Below are 26,736 nucleotides of genomic sequence, written 5' to 3'. Positions count from 1 at the left end.
GCTACGAGGCCCCTAAATGATGGTACATGGTACAGCCCGTCCTCCTAAAGTTTCCCAATGTCAAGAAACTGTCTTACTAAAGTGCCCTTATCCTAACCTACCAGAGGACCCAGAACAGAAAACGGGACAGTATATCAATTTCGCAAGCCGCTACCATTTTCTAGTACGACAATGTTTGTCCTTAAGTAAAAAATACACAAAAGGCGACATTGTATTAGGAGGTCGGGTTGGATGGTAACCTCAGTACGCACTGACAAAGAAGACATTTCTAAACAAGATAAAGAGGCTAAGAAAGTAGAAGAAAAATGTCGGGACAAAGGTAAAAAAAAACTTAAGGGACATTTAAGATAATAGAAACCAAAAGGGACATAAGAATAACGTAACATCATACATGAGGATTACAAATAAAATGTCCTTGTGTAAAAGGAAACAATACATATTATTGCAAAAATGTAAACATTTGCAATTGTATTAAACAAGGATTTATCGAAATTCCAAATTAAAGCACACAGATTGTTCCACACTTCTGTTCTGGAAGACAGAAGAGTTAGGGGGGACATGATCACCACATTCAAGATTCTGAAGGGGATTGATAGGGTAGATAAAGACAGTCTATTTAACACAAGGGGAACACGCACAAGGGGACACAGGTGGAAACTGAGTGCCCAAATGAGCCACAGAGATATTAGAAAGAACTTTTTTAGTGTCAGAGTGGTTGACAAATGGAATGCATTAGGAAGTGATGTGGTGGAGGCTGACTCCATACACAGTTTCAAGTGTAGATATGACAGAGCCCAATAGGCTCAGGAATCTGTACACCTGTTGATTGACGGTTGAGAGGCGGGACCAAAGAGCCAGAGCTCAACCCCCGCAAGCACAACTAGGTGAGTACAACTAGGTGAGTACACTAAATAACTATTTAGCCGAAAGGGGGAAGGGGAGCGGGTTGGGAGGAGTAGCAATACATGTCTGAGATAATTTTATATGTAAAGATATATGTTATAAGATAATTTTATATGTAAAGTCACAACACAGCCCACACAGAAACAATTCACTTTGACTGGAATGAAGATAATGCTATCTTATCACTAGAAGTTACGCATACTTACACACACACACACACCTACACTGCACACAGCCTTCATCACTCTAGCCATCTTCACTAAATAGTTTTCGTTATCATAACAATCTTTACTGCACACATCTTTCATCACTCTACCCCATCTTCATTAAATAGTTTTCATCACTGTAAGCATCTTCACTACACTCAACTATGATCATTTTAACCATTTTCACAATACACGACCATCATTGTAACCATTTTCACAATACACGACCATCATTGTAACCATTTTCACAATACACGACCATCATTGTAATCATTTTCACAATACACGACCATCATTGTAACCATTTTCACAATACACGACCATCATTGTAATCATTTTCACAATACACGACCATCATTGTAACCATCTTCACTACACAACATCATTTTAGCCAAAATGTTGCATAATGTAAATCTGTCATCAGAATAGGCATTCATATCAATATCTGAATACAGTAATATATGCACAAATTATTAAAATCTTTGGACTCGGCGCCGAACATTTTATCTCCACTGACTTCATGAAGGAATGGCATGGGTCAACCCCCACTTTAAGTAGGGGGCCAACCCGGACTATCATAAGGGGGGCTTATGATAGTTCCCATACAACCACCAGTAACCCTGCAAAGGTTCATAAGGCTAGCCTCAAGCGCTTTGGAGAGGCAAACATCTTCATATATGTATATCTATATAATTGCATAATATTCATAGTAGTAGTATTAATTTTCACAGTGTTCTATATATAAACAAAATATACTTCAAAATTTATATAAAAAAATCAGGCATTGCTAAAAATATAGCTAACATTAACCTAACAATCAAAAGATATATATTGCAATTTCATACGTATAGAAGATTTATATTTTCTTCATGATATGAATGTTCAATAATTACATATAACTGTTTGTACATAAGAATTTTTTTATTTGTACGTGACTTCAAAGACATTATTTGTAAGTGCTATCAATATAGAATTATATCTCAAAGAATATATATGCCCCGAGAGACTTACCCCCACTTCTCAGAGTATATACCTAGTATACTTTAGTCCAGGGCAATTAGACGCGGGACTAAAGTATACTTCCTGGCTGGTCAGTAAGCAACCCGTTCTCGCACTTGCTTATAGTCAATATCTTGCTTATGAATAAGTGCATATGTGACATACTAATTTATTGTGAATATTTGAGTTTACCTTGAAAAACCAAATAGAAAACCACAACCTAACCTAACCTAACCTAACCTAACCTAACCTAACCTTCTTAGTATGTTAAGATATTACAATTAGTACTGAACCTATACCGATATTGATATTACAGTTTTATAACAATAATAAAACAAAATCAAAATATTGAAATAAATTGTAAAGTAACTCAGGATATTGTAAAATTTTGCATAAAATCTTTATTGCTTAATAAAACTGAGAGAAGAAGTTAGTGCCTTGAAAAAAAAATAAAGCTTGGAATATGTCACATGTATACTTATTTATAAGCAAAATAGTGACTATAAGCAATAAGTCATATATGAGCTGTCTTGTGCGAGAGCAGGATGCAGTAAGCTACAGTATTGTGCTGCCTTAATAATCCTCCAGATGTTGCTGGACCTTAAGTCCAACACACAATCAATTATATCGAGTTGCGTAAATGAGAGAATATCACCTATACAACTTCGTGGAAAACCGTCCTATGACAATTTGATGCTCTATATTTTTTATTAGTATATTTTTATATATGTGCAGCTTAGTTGAGGTTACATAATACTGTACTGATGACATACATGAGATAAATGCTTTCTATTCAATGTATAATTCATATTTTCTTGTCATATAAATTTTATTTACATTATTGTCATTATTTTAAGACTGTAACCTTATTATATTTTAATGAAAAAGCTTAATTAAAACTTAATTATAACAGATTTTTTATTCAGTTTCCTGGTCATGCCACTAACAAGCAAATTAGATAGACATTTTTGGGGTTTATCAAGGTGCTGAACTTGATAAAACAGCTATTATAAATTATAACTCAAACTAAGATTTAACCAATATTATATACTTTCAAATACATTGTAATTATTATTAAAATTGAGCTAATATAATAAGTTTACTAAGGTATCAATAAGATCTTCCAATACTGATATTTTACTCGTTTTTGCAGCATTATTATTAGTCACAACAAACATTTTTGATTAATGAATGTTACAAAATAACATGGCTATTAATCACATAGATAATTCAATAGTTAATATTGTATGACTTTATAATGCACATTTCTTGAAAAAATATATATACGCATCACGCACACTCATATTTTATATATATATATATATATATATATATATATATATATATATATATATATATATATATATATATATATATATATATATATATAACTAGAAAACTCACACCCCAGAAGTGACTCGAACCCATACTCCCAGAAGCAACGCAACTGGTATGTACAAGACGCCTTAATCTACTTGACCATCACGACCGGACAAAATGAGGTGATAGCCGAGGCTATTTGAACCACCCCACCGCCGGCACTCGGATAGTGCCGATTATCCGAGTGCCGGCGGTGGGGTGGTTCAAATAGCCTCGGCTATCACCTCATTTTGTCCGGTCGTGATGGTCAAGTGGATTAAGGCGTCTTGTACATACCAGTTGCGTTGCTTCTGGGAGTATGGGTTCGAGTCACTTCTGGGGTGTGAGTTTTCAGTTGCATATTGTCCTGGGGACCATTCAGGCTTGTTCGCATATATATATATATATATATATATATATATATATATATATATATATATATATATATATATATATATAATCACAGGAATATTGATATACTCAGCTATGCATATACAACAAGACACTGGCGAGGCTAGTGTAATACTTTTAGATTAGGATGAAGGTTCCAACAATACACTCAATGAGTATACGCCTGTCAGGATATATTATGTCTGCTTCAGAGTCTCCTAAATTACTTAGAACATACCTCAAAATATAATTGGGGAAACTAAGAAATCCAGCTGTATTATTTTCTCTAATTTAATGTTTGAACTTGTGTCACACACACACACTGTCAAGTTATTATTGACTAACTGCAAACAGTGAGTTTAGGACCGAGAAGTCGAACCCAAGAACTGAAGCACGACCCATCCATCGCATACTTACAGACATCCACCTACATACATACTGTACATACAAACTCACAAAAGCCATAGTTCATAATATAATATTTAAATATACAAAAAAATCGTTTTAAAACGAGTTTAAACAAGTTTGAAACTGCACCATGGACATTCATATATAAAAATAAAAGTACCGAGATTAGTAAAAAAAAGATATACAGCGTTCAAAAGAAATGAAATTATCTGTACAAATTTAAGAATTATATATCAAAACAAAAATAACACACATGAAAGTTTGGAAGCAGCAGATCAAAACGCTCATTGAGGGGCCTCATTTCCGGTCATCCAGGAGGACAAAAGGCTTACTAAGGGGCCCAGATCTTGAAGGACTATATATATCCCTGAACAAGTAAGTCAAGTCTCAGTGTGGTGCACGATGTTGTATGTGGCATGATCAGGCTCCAGTTCTCTTTATTTATACACTAGTTTACCCCTAAGTTCTTTGGCTTCTCATTTATTCTGTAATAATATATTAATATTTCTGAGGGACGCCATGACAGTTCCCACAAAATTAAATTTTCGCATGTAATATTAATAATTTTTATTTATTTATTAAGTTATAAATATTTGGATCACTATCATTATTTTCATTATATGAGGGAGAGTATTAGTATGAACTGATGGTGAGTATTAGTATGAGGGGAGGGAACTATCAGGGAAAGCACTAAGCCATGACGACTATATAGCACTTGGAAGGGATCAGGATAAGGATTTGGGATGGGACGGGGGGAAGGAATGGTGCCCAACCACTTGGACTATTGGGGATTGAACGCCGATCTGCATAAAGCGAGACCGCCGCTCTACTGTCCAGCCCAAGTGGTTTGGCACCGTGTATTAGTATGAACGGAGGTTGTATATTAGTATGAATGGATGGTGTGTATTAGTATGAACCTGGTTTGTGATGACACATGATGTATAGTGATGACACGTGATACATACAAACGACACCTGCTGCATACATGTGAGACCAGTGCATATAAATGACAACTCCTATATACAGATGACACATACCGCTTACAGAAGAAGACACATTTGTACGCAGATGGCATACAGCTGTATACATGTGACACCTAAAGTGCATACACCTTGATGTATACAGAAGACACCTGTTGTATGAAAACCTGAATATTTAATAACATGCCAGGATTAATTAAGCATTTACACAACCACCTACGAAACCTGTACATCATTCCTTAATCATAGCGGCTTTTTTTAAATTTACAATTTAGAATATTTAGCATATAAAAAAAAAAAAATTTTGTTAACACTTTTTGAGCTCCGTAATACTACGAGGTTGTCTATATGAACCCTCGGGTTGTTGAGTTTCCAACTTAGTCAACTATTTAATAAATGCGAACAAATTCCTTGTGATTATAAAAAGATATAGAGGTTTCGAACTGTAGTTGGGTAAATCCTTGGACGAGTCATGATCAACATATCATAGACAGCAGTTTAAAGTGCGTATAATTAATTAATGGAATGACAATGGAGATGGAAGATTGTGAGAGATAACTGAGAGCTTGAAACCTCTGCGTCAATATATGTGGAATTTGTTCTATTGTCCACGTAAGACTGGAGTTGGTGTAGCAAGCCTTCACGGAGGACTTAAATACTAAGGACTGTGGATAGTGTAGCAGGAGAATATATGTACATATATGTACATATATGTAATATATGTACATATATGTACATATATGTAATATATGTACATATATGTACATATATTCCCCCGGATATCGACTGATGATGGACAGGAAGGGGGAGAACAGAACTTTCTGATGGACAGAAAGGGAGCCGGTCGGCCGAGCGGACAGCACGCTGGACTTGTGATCCTGTGGTCCTGGGTTCGATCTCAGGCGCCGGCGAGAAACAATGGGCAGAGTTTCTTTCACCCTATGCCCCTGTTACCTAGCAGTAAAATAGGTACCTGGGTGTTAGTCAGCTGTCACGGGCTGCTTCCTGGGGGTGGAGGCCTGGTCGAGGACCGGGCCGCGGGGACACTAAAGCCCCGAAATCATCTCAAGATAACTCAAGATACAGGGAGCTTCATGAAATAGTTGTGCGTGAAAGGAGGCTTCATGAAGGGGGGGGGGGGGTTACATAGAGGGGAGGAGATTACATGAAGTTATGCTACATAAAAGCTGCTACAAACAAGGGGCTAAATTAAGGGGGTGCGTGTTCCGGTGCTATTAACTGTATGAGAATCGCCAGCTGGGCCTGAACAGTACAATTGATCTTGCGAAATTAATGAATGTTAAGGAGTCCCGTGAAACTGTGTCCCCCAAAACTCGTATCGCATGTTCTCCCTGCTCACAAACACTTAACCCCTTGGCTGCGCCACATGTCACGTGACAAATTTCAGAAGTGTCACAGTGCTACTTACATCAATGAGTGATTCCTCTAGTAAACTTGTAATGAATTTAATTCTGTCTATAAACACCGAAAATTAGAAGGAGAAAGCCTTGCTATTATGCTTACAATATGTGGCAAATGTGGAAAATTTGGGCTCTTGCGATGAGCCCTAAGTCGAGCCCTAAAGCCCTAAATGAGCCCTAAATACTTATTATTTTGCTATAATATACGTGAAGAATTTATTAAAAAAACGTTTTCTTTTAACCCTCTAGTAACATTTATTTACTCTCGTAAATAGAATACTAATGTTACATTAAGCAGTAAATATATGTAAATTTGAATTCCAGAGAACAAAATCATATATAAAATTATTTTCTGTAAATAAAAATTCAGGACTATATATGCATTTTATAAATATTATATATTGTATTAATTTGTCTTATATTTTAAATCATAATTGAAAAAATCATTATTTTCAAAACATAAAGCTGTACATTAGTTCAGCATGTATTAGTATGAATACCTGTTAAGTAATACATACTAATTAAGTAGTTATTTACAAGGGAAGTACAGTCACTATTAAACACATAATTCTGAGTTTTTATTTTGTTTTAAATCACGTTAGATAATTTGAGCTTGTCTTTTAATGCTCTATCTCTTATTTAATTAATTTATTAATTTTAATAAATAACACGGTGAAGGTCTATTTTGACAAATTCATTTATGTTTAACATAACACTCAACATTAACTTAACTCTCCTAAATGACATAACTAAATTTGGTAATATTCTTCAATGGCTATACTTTCAGATTTACATATTTGAAAATTATGAAATAATAAACAATTTAATAATATATAGTTGATTTGTTATTCAGTTTAAAACGTTAAATAACCAACATTTAAAAAAAGTATTAGCATAAGGAAAACACGAGTTAGTAGGGTCACCAGTAGTGACCCTAATTAACTACACACATATGCTAATATGTGGGAATGACCTTTGACTGGTTCTTTAAAATCACAAAGGAATAATCATAAATAAATTTAATCGCAGGCTATTAAGTTTAATTTAGATGGTTTAAGAAGTTGTGAGGTTCTTCACGTGCATGTGTTCTACTACCAGGGTCTGGCCTGTTCTGCTGTGTTCTTTCACTGCTTGAACTCTATAATCTAACCCAGCCTCCTGTTTTGGTAGTTCTTATAGTAACGAGGAGCATAGTACATATACCGACGTACAACCTAACTAGAAAGTAGAAATCTATAGTACTGAATTTGGACAAACCAGAAAAAGTTTTGTATATATGTTGCAATGACAACCTAAACTAACCTTCCTAGGCCTAATACACACTATCTGAGGCCTAATATAGTACATATGTGTGCTATCCTAGGCCTAGGAATATTTAAGTGTTTTTTGGACTTATAAAGTGAACACTGCAAAATTATACTAATTGCTTGGTACGTCAATATTTGTACTATGGTGCATATAGTTACAAAAACTACTATCTAAGCAGGAGGATGGGTTCCATGATCATAAAACACTTAAACCTAGTATTGTATTATACACTCTTATCTTCACTTAAGTATTGCATTGTATTATAAGTGTGGCTTTTTATAGTCATTAAACCATTCGCTGTTCACTTTAATGAAAGATTCATGATGAATACGAGAATCACTAGTGTTTCACTAAGGCACACTGTCCTAACCTAACTTAATCCAACATAATCTAACCTAACCTAATCTAAGGTAAACTCTGAAATTAAGTTATTTTAACCAAAGGTAAAGTGTCCTTAATCCAAGGTAACCTAACCTAGGCTTAATTAAGCAAAACTAAGGTAAAATTAATCCACCGTCCTCACCTACAGACGAGGACACCGACGAAGACACCAGAGTCCAGAAAGGAGTCAAGAAAGGTCAACTCCCTCGCCAAAACAGCCAGGGGAACATCCCACTCAAGACAGCCCACAGCGTGACTCTCGCCAGCCCTCGGCAACTTCCTACAGACGCCAGTAAAAGCCCCCATAAGGACCAGAAAGATGACAAAAAAGGTCAACACTCGCAGCAGCAAAACAGCAAAGATGCCGGTGTGTCCAACTTCCCCGGGATGTCGACTGATGATGGACAGTACCTGAAACACGGTGAGAAGATAGGTGGGGTAAAGGGACAGAGGAGGGGAAAAGCGTTGAATAGGAGAGAGATAAATGGACAGGTAGGATAGAGAGAGATAGAGAGAGAGAGATAGAGAGAAAAAGAGAGAGATAGAGAGAAAGAGAGAGAGATAGAGACCAACCTTGCTTAACCCTTACAGTGCTACAACCGACATATGCAATGCTTTCTCCATTTGCTTTATTAACTATTTTTTAGGCATGTGCCATTTAAAACTAAACCTTCTGTCAGCTTATCTGCTTCACCTTTTGTTAATCTATCTGATGCCGAGTGACTGACAAGAGCTAGAATTAGCAACAGGAAGAGTGGGAAAGGTTAGGTTCAGGGTAGATGCCTCAAGAACCAGCAGCCTCACCTGTGCTAACCTTACAATACTGAAAGATTATAGGGCAGTGTATAGTCTAGAGCCATCAAACTCTATGATACACTGATACTCCATTTGTTAATTTAACCATTAAAAAGTATATATGGTTACATTATCCCTCCCTGTTACCACACTCCCGCTTTACATTTCTGTTCATATCTGTTAGGATATGCTAAAACTTTATGTGGCATTGAGTGACCTTTTTTGACCTCTTTTTTTCATATACAAGAGTTGTTACATTCTTGTACAGCCACTAGTACGCGTAGCGTTTCGGGCAGGTAATTAATTGTCATTTTATTTCAGCACTGGGCGATGCGCTCACCAATTCTTTGTCTGAGGTGAACGAGGCCAGACCACCTGACCCTATCTCCTACCTGGCCTGCTGTCTCTACACCTACAGGTACCACAATAAAGACAACAGCAAAGACGACAGCAATAAAAATAAGGTTAGTGACTGAAACATTGTTGAGATTTGTTGAGGATCTTTATCAAAGATTATTTCTTATGCTTCAGTTTTCTGGTGGATCTCTTGATATTCCTTCCACACCCTGTTGGATCTGTTGTGCCTCCCTCCACACCCTGTTGGATCTGTTGTGCCTCCCTCCACACACTGTTGGATCTGTTGTTCCTCCCTCGACAACCTGTTGGCCTGTTGGATCTGTTGTGTCCCCCTCCCATCACCTACTGTTGGTCATCTCAACAGATCTGTCGTTGAGGGCCTGGGAACGGGTGTGCCGCTGACCACCCACAAAGAGACCTGTGGTTGCGCCAGACCTTTCCTTGTTCCTCCACTGTTTACATAACAACAATAGCCTGTACAAAGTTATCCACAAATGCTCTTATAAACAATCAGATCCAAGAGGATTGTGGTAACTGTGAATTACTTATGATTGTGTGCATAGCAATGTTTTGTATCGTTTTTCGCGATGCTTATACAATAATAACCAATTGTTATTAACTAAGTGCATTTTTCACCACCGATTCGACCTCCACAACCTTGGGAAACACCGCCTGTGATTTGCCCATTGGTATGAAATATTTCTTGACCTCAAACATCTGGTACCGGGTCCCCGTCCCGTCCTGCTCTTGGGCCCACTGACTGGGACTACAGAATGGCTCAAAAGTGAGCAGCTCAGGATCGGAGAGATCAGTGGATTCAAGCATCGCTCTTCAGACAGCTGTCGATAGTACAGGAGGCGCTGGTTACACCCCCACACCACAGACCAGGGTAAGTGTTGACCACACCACAAACCAGGGTAGATGTTGACCAAACCCCTACACACCACTGACCAAGGTAGGTGTTGACCACACCCCCACACCATAGAACAGGGTAGGTGTTCACCACACCAACACACCACAGAACCAGGTGAGACAGTATTAGGGCGACCCACCCTCAGTGATCTTAACAATAGGTGGAACTTTTCATAACCAAATGCAGTGTTGTTGCTCCTGCAAATAATTCCAACTAATTTCTATATAAACGCGTTTATCTCTATATAAACCTGACAGAAGCAAATCTAGCTGTATATTGCAGATAGAGGTAGTGGACACTAATACTAGTTTCTCCCTCCGTAATCCGGATTACAGGACAAGAACGGACAAAGCGTTCTCCACTTCGCTGCCTCGAAGCCACACGGGCGGTCAGCCTTCTACCGCCTGGTGGCCGACTGCGGCTGCTCCATAGCGGACAGGGATGATCAGTACCGGACTCCCAGGGACGTCGCCCAGGCCCTCAACCTCAACGAGAACGTCAAGGCCATTGATAAGTGGGTCATCAACCTAGCAGCTCAAGGTAAGGACCTTCATTAACAGGGTGAGAGAGAGAGGTGTATTTGAGTTCAGGGGATCAGTGTCCTCATGGTCCGGTCATAAATATATTTTGCTCAATTAAGCTGTCATCCGTTTTAGGGCGAAATCGAGGTCAAAGTGGCACCATCTTCGGGTAATATGGTAATTAGAGGTATGTAATGTGATTGGCAATGTTAGACTTTAGTTCTTGAACCCGACTCCAGAGGTTTATAGAATTTTCGTTATTATTAGCTAAATTTTTACGAGATTTCAAACAATCGCATTTTAGACGCATTAAGAGGAAAATACATAGTTAATGGGTTTCAGCTCCCGACCTCCGCCTTAGTTTGCTCCTGTAACTTCGTAACTATTAGCCTAATTTTCATGATATTTAAAAACGTCGTATTTTAGACGTAGTAAAAACAAATATAGTTGTAGTGCTGTAGCTCCTGTTCACCGCCTTAGTTCCCCCTTCTAATTTTATCACCATTAACACACTAGTGTCCTCGACTAGGAGTGGAAGCCAGCGGCTTGTCAAAGGTCCCTCCACTTGTCCAGATGATATTTTCAAACTGTATTTTCAAATTCAAGAGAGTTTTGGCATTAACAGCTTCGGCGGGTAGGCAGTTCCATGGGTTAATAATCCTGTGAGTGAAAAAGCATCTCCTGTTCTCAGTCCCACATTATGGCTTGAGCTCGAAACCGTTGCTTCTTGTTTGTGTTATATCTGACCTTGTCCGGATGAACAAGGTCTGATACTCCAAATTGTTCAGTATTTAAAGTTTTTCGAGGAAATTTGCCGTCATGCCTGGTTTGCAGTGTTGTTAGCCCTGTGGTCCTCAACCGTTCCTGATATGCAAGTTGATTTAGCTCCTGAATGATTTTTGTTGCACGGTGTTGCCCTTTCTCCAGAGCAGTTATGTCTTTCTGAAGATGGGTGTTAATAGCCTTGAAGGAGTCTTGATTTAGGTACTTGTGACAGTAACAGAGCATTTTGCACATATGACTATTTTCCAACTGATTTTCAAAATCCGACTGCACCAAGCCTTATTTAATCATATAAACATTGTTGTTACAAAATCAGCAATAAGGCAAATGATTTAAAAGTGACCCCTCCTGACACTCACGTTCTCTACTCTTCCATGGCTTATCAACAGAGATATATAGAAAACTGAGCAACAAACAAGGGAGACATTTTTCAACCTTTACCCGTAAATATGAAGTAACAAGTGTGTGTCACTTTCGACAGGTAAACTTGAGGAGCTGAAGAAGTTGATGCTTGACGGCTACGACCACCTGCTGGATGTGGAGGACGAGCAGGGCAACAGCATACTCGAGGTGGCCGAAGAACACGGACAGAGAGCCACTGTGCAGTTCCTCAGAAGTTGCAACAATTTCGAGGTGCCTTCTGCCGCTCCTTAAGACTGTTCCGGGGGACAGAACTTCTAAACCTTATCTTGTGTCCCACGAGAGACACTCGTTAGAAGCGTATAAAGCATGTGGTAGTAGGCAGTTATCCTAAGCTGGGTAGTAGTAATATGGGTTAGCATGGATAAGTGAATTAAATGTTAAGTCCGAGGGGGGGGACTGTTATAAATACTGCCTCAGCACCCTGTCTTGGGTGTTTGTTCACCTTAATTACGTATTACGTTATAATTACGTCTTAATTACATTAATTTATGTCTGTTTACAATAATTCAAACATTTATACATCAATTCTTTTGGCTTAAAATTCCAAATTAGATCACGACTCCCCAGATATTTTTTAACGTTCAGATGTGGCAATTTCAACATTTTCAGAGATGCCTGTCGAAAATTCCACCCAATTATAAATAACCTGCTAACTGATCATTTCCCAGTCTCAGAACCGTAAGTAGTAAATTGCATCTGTCAATCTTTTCTTTAATCTAAAAGTTTATTTAAATCGTCGAGTAATGATTTTGCGTTCTGAGTTTATTTCCCGCTCTACTTGTAAGTACCCTGTAAATTTGAAAAATACTGATGTTCAAACTTGTTATTGTACAACTCTGTTGCTGCTCGGTCCTATTACTATTCAACCGTGATGTTCAACCGTGCTGCTGCACAACCCTGTTGCTGTTCAACTCTGTTGGTGAATAACTCTGTCTCTGTTCAATCCTGTTATTGTATAACCCTTGTTGTTCAACCCTGTTGTTGAATAACTATTGCTGTTAGCCACTGCTGCTAAACAAACTTGTTGCTGTTCAACCCTATTGCTGTATAAATGGGTTGCTGTTCAACCCTGTTGCTGTAAAACTCTATTGTTGTATAAATCTCTTGATGTTTCACCCTGTTGTTGTATAACTCTGTTGCTGTTCAGCCCTGTTGCTGAACAAACCCGGATGTTGTAACCTTGTTGTTGTATAATTCTGTTGCTGTTAAACCCTGTTCTTGTATAATTATTGTTGTTAGCCACTGTTGTTGTACAAACTTCTTGCTGTTCAACCCTGTTGTATAACTATTTCTGTTCAACCCTGTTGTTGAACTGTTGCTGTTCAACCCTGTTGTCTGTTGCTGTTCAACCCTGTTGTATAACTGTTGCTGTTTATCACGGGCCTGTGTCTTACTGATGTTATCAGTAGTGATACGATTTTGTTGTCATAGAGAGCTATCGAGAATTTGGTGGTGGTGGACCTTAAAATGTTGTCTAGGGAGTAAGGAGTAAGGAAAACAGCCTAGTACGCAAGTCACAAATTTATACATATAAGTCACACAGGAATACATTCAACTAGGCGTTTTCCTCACAACATAAGATCACTATGTATTATAACCCTAAGTGGCTCTGACCACCCCACGGCTCACCGTCCCATACCTGGTACCGTGTACTAGTGGCTTTACAAGAATGTAATTACTGTACTATCCAATGTATTCTCACAAACCCAATGTACCTTCTTGTATATATATAAATAAATAAATAAATAAAAGTGTACCCAGCCACAACCGCTATCATCCAATATATTTTAGCCTCTAGGAAACCTGGACTCTTATAAAACCTCTCCAACTTCTGTAATATTACTCTACCCAATCTTGCAACCCTGGTTATAGACAAGGATAGGCTTATCTGACTGTACGGCCGGAGAAAACCCCTCAAATAGCAGGATCGGTCGGCAGCGATACACCTCCCCCTCCAGTCAAGATGGCGTCCACCTCTCTTGCATCATCGCCCCTTAATACTCTATTCTTTACATATGCTATCAAACACATTAATGATTTTATTTACTCTATTCTCCATGCATACTGTTTGATAGAGTCCATTTTTCCCTTACATAGTTAGGCTATTCCAGTTCACATTATTTCTGATGATCTCCAGCTGAGAAGGCACTACTTTACTGGGCGGAGTATTAATGGTGACTCGCGGCCTCTCTGATCTCAGCTGGGGATTTAGTCTGATCTCAGCTGGGGATTTAGTCTGATCTCAGCTGGGGATTTAGTCTGATCTCAGCTGGGGATTTAGTCTAATATACACTCTCCACTGTGTCCACCAACATTATACAACCGAAACTAACCTTCACAGGAGGTAAGGTTCGTAACACTGTTCAACCTTGTTGTTGTTCAACCGTGTTGTATAATTATGTTGCTGCTCAACCCTGTTATTGTTGTTTAACTGTTGCTGTACAATCCTGTTACTGATCATCCATTGTTTTTGTATAACTCTGTTGTTGTATAACTCTGTTGCTGTACAACCCTGTTGTTGTATAACTCATTTGTTGTATAACCCTGTTGCTTTTCAATTTCTGTTATTTTTCAACCCTGTTGTTATTGAAATCTGTTGCTGTTCAACCCTCTTGCTGCTCAGTCCTGTTGCTGCTCAGTTCTGTTGCTACTCAGTCTTGTTGCTGCTCAGTCCTGTTGCTGCTCAGTCCTGTTGCTGCTCAGTTCTGTTGCTACTCAGTCTTGTAGCTGCTCAGTTTTGTTGCTACTCAGTTCTGTTGCTGCTCAGTTCTGTTGCTACTCAGTCTTGTAGCTGCTCAGTTTTGTTGCTACTCAGTTCTGTTGCTGTTCAGTTCTGTTGTTGCTCAGTCCTGTTGCTGTTGAAACCTGTTACTGCTAAGTTCTGTTGTTGCTCGGTTCTGCTACTGCTCAGTTCTGTTGCTGCTCAGTCCTATATATATATATATATATATATATATATATATATATATATATATATATATATATATATATATATATATATATATATATATATATATATATATATATCTATGGCTAGCAATCTATGGCTAGCCACCTGGCTAGCCATAGATCGATTCCTTCATACGGGAAGAGTTTCTGTTGAAGAGGGCGTGACATAATTTAAAGACTGTGAAATTGACTGTGAAACCACCACATACTTCAACCTCTAAATTAGAGGTAAACACTGGCAGGTGCAATTTAATGGTGACAAATATACATAGTCTTCTGACTGAGTAATGATTTGATAGAGTTTGAAGAAATCCTCTTTTAAAATATTAAAATTACCTGAATTTTTGTTTGAATAAAATGTGATATAATTTTTTGGGATCTCAAGCAATAAAATATTTATTCGTATTATGGCGAATAGGATAGTGGGTTTATTATCTTGAAACGACTGTAATGATATATTAATTGTTATTGTTCGTTATCTTGCACTTGTTAAGACCCCATTTAGATTATGCAGTTTGGGTCTCTGGACGTTAGAATGGACATTAATTAACTTCAACGTGCAACAGAGACATTCCAACGTGTAACAGAGACATTTCAACGTGTAACAGAGAAGAATGAGAGGTAATCTCAGGAAATAGAAACATTCCTTATGCCGCACTATTTAATGACTTCAGTAGTGTCACCCCTTCCCTATGTCGCTTGCAAAGAAAACGTTAATTAAGGTTTCTTAATATAAATAATTAATACTATTTTATTTATTCAAGTTTTCTATAAGAGCGATATAGGAGTGACATAACTGAAGTCTAGAGATGGATAAAAGAATACGAAAAAGTTTATATTAATCAGGTTTACATAGTGAAGCAAATTAGGACATGAGACGATTGATTCAAATACTTATATTAAAGTTCTCATGAGTGTACCCGTCTGAGTACTGAGTTAATCTGGTAAAAATATACGTCGTCTCCAGCAGGCTCTGTCTTCCATTCCACTCTGTCCAAAGTTTTTTCTTTCCCACCGTCTACATGATATCATCTATCTAAGGTACCTTTATACCCATCTCCTCCAGCAGGCATGTCTTCCATTCCACTCTGTCCAAAGTTATTTCTTTCCCACCGTCTACATGATATCATCTATCTAAGGTACCTTTATACCCATCTCCTACCTCCTCACTGCCCTAGCCCCCACTAACTACTGCGACAACCCCTTCCCCAGGAGAAGAAAGATTGGCTGCACAAGGCCATTAGAATCGGGTCGGAGCCCCATGTGGAGCACATCGCTGACAGCCTGGAGGTGGCCCGCGCTAAGGACGAGAGGGGCAGGACGTCGCTTCATATCGCCACTCTCTGTGAGGAGAAGGCCATCATGGAGATCTTGGCTACCCGCTACCCGGAGCTGCTGTCGATTGGTGATAATGTGAGTTGGTGGTGGTGGTGGTAGTGGTTGTTGTGGAAGTAGTGGTGGTTGTTGGGGTGTCTCTCTCCACTCACAGGATGAGTATGGGGTCAACTGATCCTCACAGGATGAGTATGGAGTCAATTACTCCTCACAGGATGAGTATGGGGTCAACTGATCCTCACAGGATGAGTATGGAGTCAATTACTCCTCACAGGATGAGTATGGGGTCAACTGATCCTCACAGGATGAGTATGGAGTCAATTACTCCTCACAGGATGGGTATGGGGTCAACTACTCCTCACATGATGAGTATGGGGATCAACTACCCCTCACAGGATGAGTATGGGGTCAACTACTCCTCACATGATGAGTATGGGGTCAACTACTCCTCACAGGATGGGTATGGAGTCAACTACTCCTCACAGAATGGGTATGAGGTCAACTACTCCTCACAGGATGAGTATGGGGATCAACTACCCCTCACAGGATGACTATGGCCCGCATAATACATTAATGTCATCTTAACTACTTGAGGTCATGGCCTCACAGACCCAGACACAACAGATGCTGCAGAGCAATGTATGGGATTGAATCATGCCTGATGAATCATGAGGTCGTGTTTGAATGGAATACAAATATGGCGATCACTGGATGAATAGAGACATGATTGAGAACCAGGATTCATATCAAGTTTTTACTCAACCAGTTGCAAAGCCTCTGCATTTTTTATATGTTTACACTTACTAACATATACACTTACTAACCATAATAACATTGGGTCGTGAAGTCTCGATTCTCGTAAACTGGTTACTAGATGTAAACAAAACCGTCATGTGATGAAGGGAAGATGTACAGGCTTCGCAAGAGGTGATGTATACTGCTGTAGAGGAATCCTCTTCAGTAACAATATGTTGGTTTAACGGGAGTCATGTGTTTCTCTTCCCTTTCAGCTGGAGAGGACGCCTCTGCACTACGCCATGGCTGTAGAGGGTGTCGACGAGGTGGCTAAGGTGCTCGTACAAGCTGGAGCCAAGCGGTCCATCAAAGACCTGGTAGGTGGTACCCAGAGGGCCCACTGTGGTGTCGCAGCCCTACCTCCGAATAGAGAGTACGTTTTAATACTAAATGTAATAAGTACATTCCCGACTCTGCATAGTACATAAATATACTTAATTGTGCTGTTACATTTACCTCCCCATATATTTATTTAATTTTCTATTAATACACTCAAAAGTTTAAGGTTGAAGATTTCGTGGTAAATTCTCCGGTTTCTGGTTTCAAGGCCCTAGAGTAGGCAAGCAGGGGGTTGAAGACAGGGGCGAGGATGCAGAAATCTTGAGCGAGGAACTGGAGACGAGGTGAAGAGGGGAGATGAAAGATCGGTGGCCGATCTTTCATCTTACACCGTGGGTAAGAACTGTAGCTGGTGGTAAGGTGGAGTGCTCATGGGTGCTCGCTGATGTGTCTTGTTGGAGGCAGGGCTTCTCGTCGCGGTGTTCTTTTCAGCTTTGCGTTGGTGTTCTACTGATTCCTTGATGTACTCGGGCGCAGATCGTCGGTGTTTTTCTTCTTCCCAGGCTTCCTGGCGTGTTTGTTGGTCTTTGCTTCGCGTCGATACAGTGAGGCTATCGTTGGAGGTAGCTTCCAGCCTGTTGAGGCTTGATGGGAGTTGCAGCTGATTTAGGACGTTATCTTGAGGTTATCTTGAGTTGATTTCGGGGCTTTAGTGTCCCCGCGGCCCGGTCCTTGACCAGGCCTCCACCCCCAGGAAGCAGCCCGTGACAGCTGACTAACACCCAGGTACCTATTTACTGCTAGGTAACAGGGGCATTCAGGGTGAAAGAAACTTTGCCCATTTGTTTCCGCCTCGTGCGGGAATCGAACCCGCGTCACAGAATTACGAGTCCTGCGCGCTATCCACCAGGCTACGAGACCCCTAACATGAAGACACATACGTTGAGAGGGTTCGCACATGAGAGGTGGCACTGTAACAGTAGTCGATAGAGGAGGCGTCGGCGTCTGGGTGGCTTGTGCTGAAGTTACTGGAGGAGCAGGCTTTGCTGTTGACAGTAGATCCGTGAGCACGGCGGCGTTTACAGTGATGTCAGGGACCGAGACTGTATCTTGAGAACTTGAAGTGGTGTTATTAAAGACTTCCTCTAGTACTATGAAGGAAATCTTTTACCCACAAGTTTTAAATATAAAGAATTTCTTTTTCAAATTTATTTAACAATAGAAATTTTATACAAAATTTGAAAATATCCTGAGTTACTTTATAATTTATTAAAAGACTTTAGTTTTGTTTTATTAGTTTTATAAAATTGTAATATCAATATAGCTATAGGTTAAGTATTAATTGTAATTACGAAGCAATAAATGCTATTTACATGCTTGTCCTACACTCCCACGGTTAGGTTAGGTCGTGGTTTTCTATACAGCTTTTCAGGTAAACTCTAATATTCACAATATTTTGGTGGGATGCTGGCAATTAAGTGTACTATGTACTATGTACTATGCCGATAGTCAGGATTGTATTATTACATTTAGTATTAAAAACGTACTGTTTATTCGGAGGATGGGCTGGGTGTCGCGATGTCTTCTTCCTGCTCCCACAGTGACTGACTTGCCCACTCAGGAGTGCACATATGCTCATTGTACATGAAGACACATGCTCATGCTCACTGTACATGAAGACACATACTCATGCTCACTGTACATGAAGACACATGCGCATGCTCACTGTACATAAAGACACATGATCATGCTCACTGTACATGTAGACACATGCTCATGCTCACTGTACATGAAGACACATACTCATGCTCACTGTACATGAAGACACATACTCATGCTCACTGTACATGAAGACACATACTCATGCTCACTGTACATGAAGACACATACTCATGCTCACTGTTCATGAAGACACATGATCTTGTTCACTGTACATGAAGACACATACTCATGCTCACTGTACATGAAGACACATGCTCATTCTCACTGTACATGAAGACACATGAGCTTGTTCACTGTACATGAAGACACATACTCATGCTCACTGTACATGAAGACACATACTCATGCTCACTGTACATGAAGACACATACTCATGCTCACTGTTCATGAAGACACATGGTTATGTTCAATGTACGTGAAGACACATTTTCTATACATGTAGACTCATGTTCGTGCTCACTGTCCTTGAAGACACATAGACACTACCTGTGTCCAAGGACAATATGTATTGCCTCACAATGCTGTTAGAATGCTGTCAAGGACGCAACAGACGTGTGTGGGCGCAGGCTGCCTGTTTATGGCTGCCTGAGAGTGTTCGACACAGTACCCCGACAGAAGGCCAATGAACATGCTGAAGACTGTGTCAGGAGGGGCTTCTTGAGGTTATCTTGAGATGATTTCGGGGCTTTAGTGTCCCCGCGGCCCGGTCCTCGACCAGACCTCCACCCCCAGGAAGCAGCCCGTGACAGCTGACTAACACCCAGGTACCTATTTTACTGCTGGGTCTGTGAGGCTTGGATGGAGCTCTAGCGGATCAGGGAGTACCTAAGCGACAGAAGACAGAGAATCACAGTATTAGATACACTACTATAGTTACACTGAATGTCTGTGACCGCTGGTAATCACCGTCCTCACAATCCACAGTGACATCCTCAGATGTTTCTTCGTCAGATGATGGAGAAGTTTCGTCTCGGTCGGAGACATCAGGTGTTGTAGCTGATTCGGTGATTGGTTATCTTGAGGTTATATCTTGAGATGATTTCGGGGCTTTAGTGTCCCCGCGGCCCGGTCCTCGACCAGGCCTCCACCCCCAGGAAGCAGCCCGTGACAGCTGACTAACTCCCAGGTACCTATTTACTGCTAGGTAACAGGGGCATTTAGGGTGAAAGAAACTTTGCCCATTTGTTTCTGCCTCGTGCGGGAATCGAACCCGCGCCACAGAATTACGAGTCCTGCGCGCTATCCACCAGGCTACGAGGCCCCATACCAGGCTACGAGGCCCGGAAGATTAATGTATTCTACAGTTGTTGCTGTATACGGTGTTGCAGGAGGAGGAAGTACAGTGGTTTGTGTTGCCGGTGGTGTTGTCGGTGTTGCAGAGCCTGGGGGGGGGAGATAATATAGGTTGTGTTGCAGTAGCAGGAAGTAATCTGCAGTTATCGTCACAGGTAACAATCCATTGTCTACCAACAACCTGTTGATTGTTTGTGCAGTGATGGCGGCAATATGTAATATTACGTGAAGTGTACTAATTCCAATGGTGTTCCGCCATGTGTTAGGTTGGAGTGTGGCGACTCCACTGCCGGGCAAGGCGGGGAACACTTCTCACTGCTGAAGCTGGAAGACCCTCTCCTTTGTCATCTGTCTTGGAGGTGCGGAGAGGCTGATGTTTTCATTGTCTTCGGCGAGGGGCGGCTTCGTCAGCGAAGTTGAAGGTTTTTGCTTCAGTATTGGTTGCTGATTGGCTTCATTCCCAATCATTTTCGCTGAAACCGCTAGTTAGTGTGTGGTGGGGGGGGGGGGGATTTTGGGCATTGACGGTATCGATTGTGTCGTCGACTAGGAGGTTGGACACAACCTGAACATGAACAGCATGCAGAGCCAAACCTCAAGAATTCAGAAGACAAACTACACAGAGTCAAAATGACAAGACCAAAGCGACCTCACGATGCTGACAATGAAGCACAGGGTACAGTCGGAGAGGAGCTGCACCACAGAGACCACCAGAAGATAATGCAATTGCACAACATGCCAAACTGCCACAAACTTGTGAGCCATGCTGAACCCAAGGTAATGGACCCACCCAACAGACTTGAGTGGCCAAGTGTGTACAGGTCACAGATCCTTAATCTAAGGCTGAGGCGTTCATGAAAAGGCCGAGTACAGGGAGGAGGAGGCGTCAAGCACACAAGCCCAAATAGGGAAATTGACACACCAGAAACCATCAAGGGGCCCATGGAGCCTGTACCCAAGGGTCTTGGCAGCAAAATGGATTGAACCGAGGCAAGCAGAACAGTACTCGGTCCCTGACTAGTAAATATATTTCATAATGCAAGCAAAGTTCAGACTTCTGCATAGCGAACCCCCTAACACTAGAAGGAGACTTACCACTACACACACCAACCTGGTGAACGTGCTTCACCAGGTTCAAACCAAATGGGAGAACCTTCTACGACTCTTGTCTTCCTTTCAAAAACATTACAGATTCAACCTTACAACCAACCACAACAGTAAGCTAACCAATTCCTGAGTAGGAATATGCCAATATTTCTATACTTAGGAAAATATATAAATATATTTCTATATTTAGGGAGCCGGTCGGCCGAGCGGACAGCACGCGGGACTTGTGATCCTGTGGTCCTGGGTTCGATTCCAGGCGCCGGCGAGAAACAATGGGCAATGTTTCTTTCACCCTATGCCCCTGTTACCTAGCAGTAAAATAGGTACCTGGGTGTTAGTCAGCTGTCACGGGCTGCTTCCTGGGGGTGGAGGCCTGGTCGAGGACCGGGCCGCGGGGACACTAAAAAAGCCCCGAAATCATCTCAAGATAACCTCAAGATAATAGATGTCCTGTACATCTAGGGACAACATGCAGAGAACCGTCTGCAACACAAGGCACAACACCTGAGTTAAGGAGGTTATGCAGACAGTTGGGACAAAGAATGAAGTGATTCAAACCTTAAAGGTTAAGAACGTAGCATAGTCCTATCAAGTCCCACTTGGGGATGAGGAACAACTGGTACACTCATCGCAGAACAAGAGTTAGATTGACTACTCGAGCATCCAACCACTCTGCGATGACTGAGTTGATTGCCGGTGTTGGAACACCAGCACCTAAGGTGGTGTTGAGGACCACCTTCACTGTAAGCCTCAGGATACTTCCTGAATAGCCCAACGTTGCAAAATGGGCCTGCACAAAGAACTCTGAGCTAATATACCCATCTGTGACATGAAAGAGCGACCCCTAGCAGAAGGCACAATAACCAGAGAAAGTGCAATCGCCAAGGAATTAGATTCCTGCAGAAGTCTACCTCAATCGTCAACAGGCAAGGACCTGCCCTAAAATGGCCTTCTCCAAGCAGCATGGACAGAATCCTGCATGAAAAGCAAACAGCCGAGTGGCTGAAAAACCACTGCAGCAGCCAAAGAACTGAGGACACAGCATCCACTTGAAACAAAAAGAGGCGAAAGGGAAGAGGAGGATAAGAGGAACAAAGAACAAGCCAAAACTGAGGTACGGACCAACACAGCTCATTGTCACAACAGACGAGTGGAGCAGGAGCTCGCCAAAGTCTCCTGAAAGGAAAGGGGTGAGAAACCTGTGCAGTGCCTCTGTGGCACCAACCACAAGCAACAAGAATGCAGCCATAGGCACACAAACCAAGGCCTCTAAGCTGCCATGGAACCGATCAGAGAACAGCTCATCAACTGGCCAAACACACAAAACCTTGGTCAAGTGTATACCGGCCTTGTGATCCTCCATGATATCAGGCTCAGAAAGCAAAGGAAACTGCCACATACCAACATCTGGCAGACTGAGATAACTTCATACCACTCAAGTGTTTGGACACATCAGAAGCCATGCTAGGACTCAAAGGAAAGAGAGATGAATCAGGAATCTCGTATCACAACCAATAAGAGGTGGCAAGCCTGAATTCAAAAGATGGGCTTCTCAAACAAAACCCTGATCCTGAAGGAGGAACCGAAAAAGATCAGATCGTACTGCTGAGAGTGAGAGACAGGAGTTCGGAAAGCTCAGCACATAAGATGCCTCCAAGGATGCAAACTGAACCCAGACATACAAACGAGTAGACTCGAATCAAATTGAAAGAACACTCGGGGGAAGAGCAGCCATTAAGGATTTCTACACAAAGGAGCGAATAACAAACCCTCCATCTTAAGCAAATATCCTGTTTCAAAGGGAACTAACGACCAACTAAGGTGAAAAAGCACCCAACAACCAACCTCGGGATGTAACCCAGCCCCAGACATGCCAGGACGTAGCAGACAGGGAAAACGTCTGACCACAGGGCTGGATCAATGGCTTCAATACCCCCAAGAAACAGAAAATAGTGGATCCTCAGCGGAAACTAGCGGTTCAAATACCTATACCGTCCAAGTGGAAGAGGCAGTGCCTACAGAAGGCCCAAAATCAAGTATCACCCATCCCTGACTCTATAGCCTGTCATGTTCACAGAAAATGGTACCATCCGTTTTCTATGTGTGGCGGAGCAGACGCCAGAGAGAAGGAGAAGGTAAACAATTGAGCGTACAGGACGCCCGCCAAGCTTGGTGGCTACTAGTCATGTAATCATATTAAGTATTAAAGTCAGTAACCAAGTCATGACTTTACATCAACCCTACAACCAAGACTTCCTCAGTAACACACAAACACCACATAGCCCTCAGACGTTTCGGAACATAGAGTAAAGGGGTAAGCTCCTAGGTCTGTCAAACAACACCCACTGAGCTCAGGGAAGAAAATAAGGAAGCAAACATGATGAATAAAGATATCATCAACTGCTCCAAGTCCGGATCACGAAAAGAGAAAGGGACGTACCCCAGAGCAGCCACATCGATGTTAAGCAGCAACCTGTGTCTGTGGGAAAGCGTGGCTCACAAAGCAAGTAGATACCTAATAAGCCGAGACTCTAGAGGAAGATGCCTCCAAGGATGTGAACTAAACCCAGAAATACGAACGAGTAGACTTAAACCGAAAAGAACACACGTGTGGAGAGCAGCCATTATGGAATCTCTCACACAAAGGAGGGAATAACGAACATCTATCTTTAAACCAGTGATAACACACACCGCAGGCCTCAGTGTGGAACATATCCCACACCCGTCAGGGGGCATAATGGAGGTAGTAAGAGTGGCCATCAAAATACAGAAAACTGAGGCACATCTTTCAAACTCACACCTAGTCGGGACAGAATCAGATGGCTGGTAAATGATGAATTTCCCTAAAACTGCAAAGGGCTTGCAGGGTCCTGGAATATAGGCCAAGAAAAAATCACCAAGAATAGTGACAATAGTGATGCTACAGCATTACCACTTGTTGTAGCTCATTAATACTGAAAACAGTCTAGGGTACAAACGCAGTAGTTAAAGATATGAGCGGCGCATTGTATAAAGTCCACTTGAGCACCCTGTGTGTGACACTTTTATGAAAAAACTGACTCCCCTTATCCACAAAACTACACATAGAAACAAAGACCCATACATTGCTAAAGGCGAGGCGCCTTCCTCAGGAAGCTGGCTTCTGAGAAACCGCTACCTAAACCCACCAGAGTAGGCAGTTCTGGTTGGGCCGAGGCAACACCAGTAAACACCTAGAAATTACCATTCTAGAAACTTGCAGTTTAAGATGCACCTTTAGTCGGACTCTACACAAGAAGTGAGGTATAAACATTAAGTAAATACCAAAATATAATAAAGTGATACACAAGCAAATGCCTCATAGGACACAGCAGTGTCCAGGACGTCTAACACTTACCTGATTTACCGCAAAAGAGGAGCGAAACAGATGTTATGGACAATCATGCCACACAAAATAACTAGTGTCAATATGTAGGCGATGAGTCACAATAACGTGGCTGAAGTATGTTGACCAGACCACACACTAGAAATTGAAGAGACGACAACGTTTCGGTCCGTCCTGGACCATTCTCAAGTCGATTGTGGGGGTCCATTCTCAAGTCCACAATCGACTTGAGAATGGTCCAGGACGGAGCGAAACGTCGTCGTCCCTTCAATTTCTAGTGTGTGGTCTGGTCAACTAGTGTCAAGGCTAGAACACGGGGTGGGGAGAATTGAGGAGCATGATGTTCAATCCTCTGGTGGTGCACAGGTGAACTAATGAGTGAACTACTTCACGACTAGGTGGTTCATTCGTTTCGGAGACTCATCATGTTTTTGTGCTTTGTTTACATTGATTGTATGTTCGGCTCGCCCACCTGTCCGGTGGCCTTTTTTTGGTTAGGGTGATCTAATGTCCCTTGTTCCTTGTGTCTCTGTAGAATGGAACCGGATTTGGCCTGTGGTTCCTGGCGTGGATTAATTTAGGTGAAACTATTGTTGTTGCTAGCTCAAGGAGCCATCATGGCGTCCCTTATCAACGTTTTCTACTTTGTTCAATATTCTATAACTGAGATGATCCCCATTTTGTGTTGTTTATAAAACAGCAAGTCTCCAGGTCCTTGGCCTCTCCTGGGAAAGAAACATAATACTCTGGGGATTCTTGTCATTCTATTCCGATATTTTCCCCTCATCCACTATTTCTGCTTTATCCACTATTCCCCCTTCATCCACTATTTTCCGTATTCTCCCCAACTTTCTTCCTTGGTCCACGGTAGAGGGGACGCACACCCTCTGCTAACTTCATCCACCCTGAGGCCGTGAGGGCACTACAGGCGGAGGAACACGCCCTGGCGGACACCAACCTACAACCACTCCCCTACCAGGAAGGTTGAGGTAGACTCGCTCCACTATCCCCCTCACTTTACAAGCAGGGGATCTATCACAATAGATTGCTTTGCATTGCTAATTTTTATTGTATTGAGGGGTGCTTTACTAACATATGAGCTAATACACACACAAAATTTGTAGTTTCACTTTCGTAGATATGATTTTTAGATAAAGCTATCATTATCACGCATTTTTTTTATTATAACAAATGATTAAAATTGTAACCACTTTCTTCACACCAGTTTTATTTTGTAAACATTTGTTTTAATTTTTATACAAAATGTGTATAATCATTTTTCATAACATTATATAATAAAATATACCTTTATATCCTCATTAATCTTCCCCCGAGTCTATTTTCAACCTGTATATACTCTACATTTATATATACACATCAGTCTATTCGCTCTCCAACCCTATTGATATGACGAATATACTAGACAGACGGGCCTCCCTGCAAACACAAACCGAAACTGTCTCTATTTTCCGCTTATTACAACTTGTAATAAAGTGGTTACATCTTGGTTTAACGTGTTTATGACGTATTGGAACGTTATTACAACTTGCTATATTGGTTGTTAAAACTGGTTAGGAGGTGTTAAAACTTGTTCGAACGTTGTACCAACGTCGTAGTTTCGGTGTGTGTTTGGCGGGCTGGACTCCCTTACATAAACTATCATCATCAGATTTTAACCAAAATTGAAATTCAGATTTAACCTATTACTGTCCCTTTTCAACTCAATTTTTATTTTAATATTGTTT

General features: G+C 41.0%; 1 protein-coding gene across 2 annotated transcripts in view; it reads left to right on the top strand.

Moving 5' to 3' along the window:
* LOC123770574 (uncharacterized) overlaps positions 1 to 26,736 on the top strand; it is a 266,666-nt gene that overhangs the window by 234,249 nt on the left and 5,681 nt on the right. For both annotated transcript variants that reach the window (XM_069301841.1, XM_069301840.1), the window contains 7 exons: positions 8,504 to 8,776; positions 9,472 to 9,614; positions 10,280 to 10,396; positions 10,756 to 10,960; positions 12,206 to 12,357; positions 16,309 to 16,509; positions 17,442 to 17,543. In XM_069301841.1, coding sequence (XP_069157942.1) covers positions 8,504 to 8,776; positions 9,472 to 9,614; positions 10,280 to 10,396; positions 10,756 to 10,960; positions 12,206 to 12,357; positions 16,309 to 16,509; positions 17,442 to 17,543 — 1,193 coding nt within the window. The remainder of the gene's footprint in view (positions 1 to 8,503; positions 8,777 to 9,471; positions 9,615 to 10,279; positions 10,397 to 10,755; positions 10,961 to 12,205; positions 12,358 to 16,308; positions 16,510 to 17,441; positions 17,544 to 26,736) is intronic.

This window comes from Procambarus clarkii, chromosome 46 (assembly GCF_040958095.1).
Source record: "Procambarus clarkii isolate CNS0578487 chromosome 46, FALCON_Pclarkii_2.0, whole genome shotgun sequence".
NCBI classification, from domain to species: Eukaryota; Metazoa; Arthropoda; class Malacostraca; order Decapoda; family Cambaridae; genus Procambarus; species Procambarus clarkii.
The sequence above is the reverse complement of the archived record's forward strand: the minus strand, read 5'-3'. Positions and strand labels throughout refer to the sequence as shown.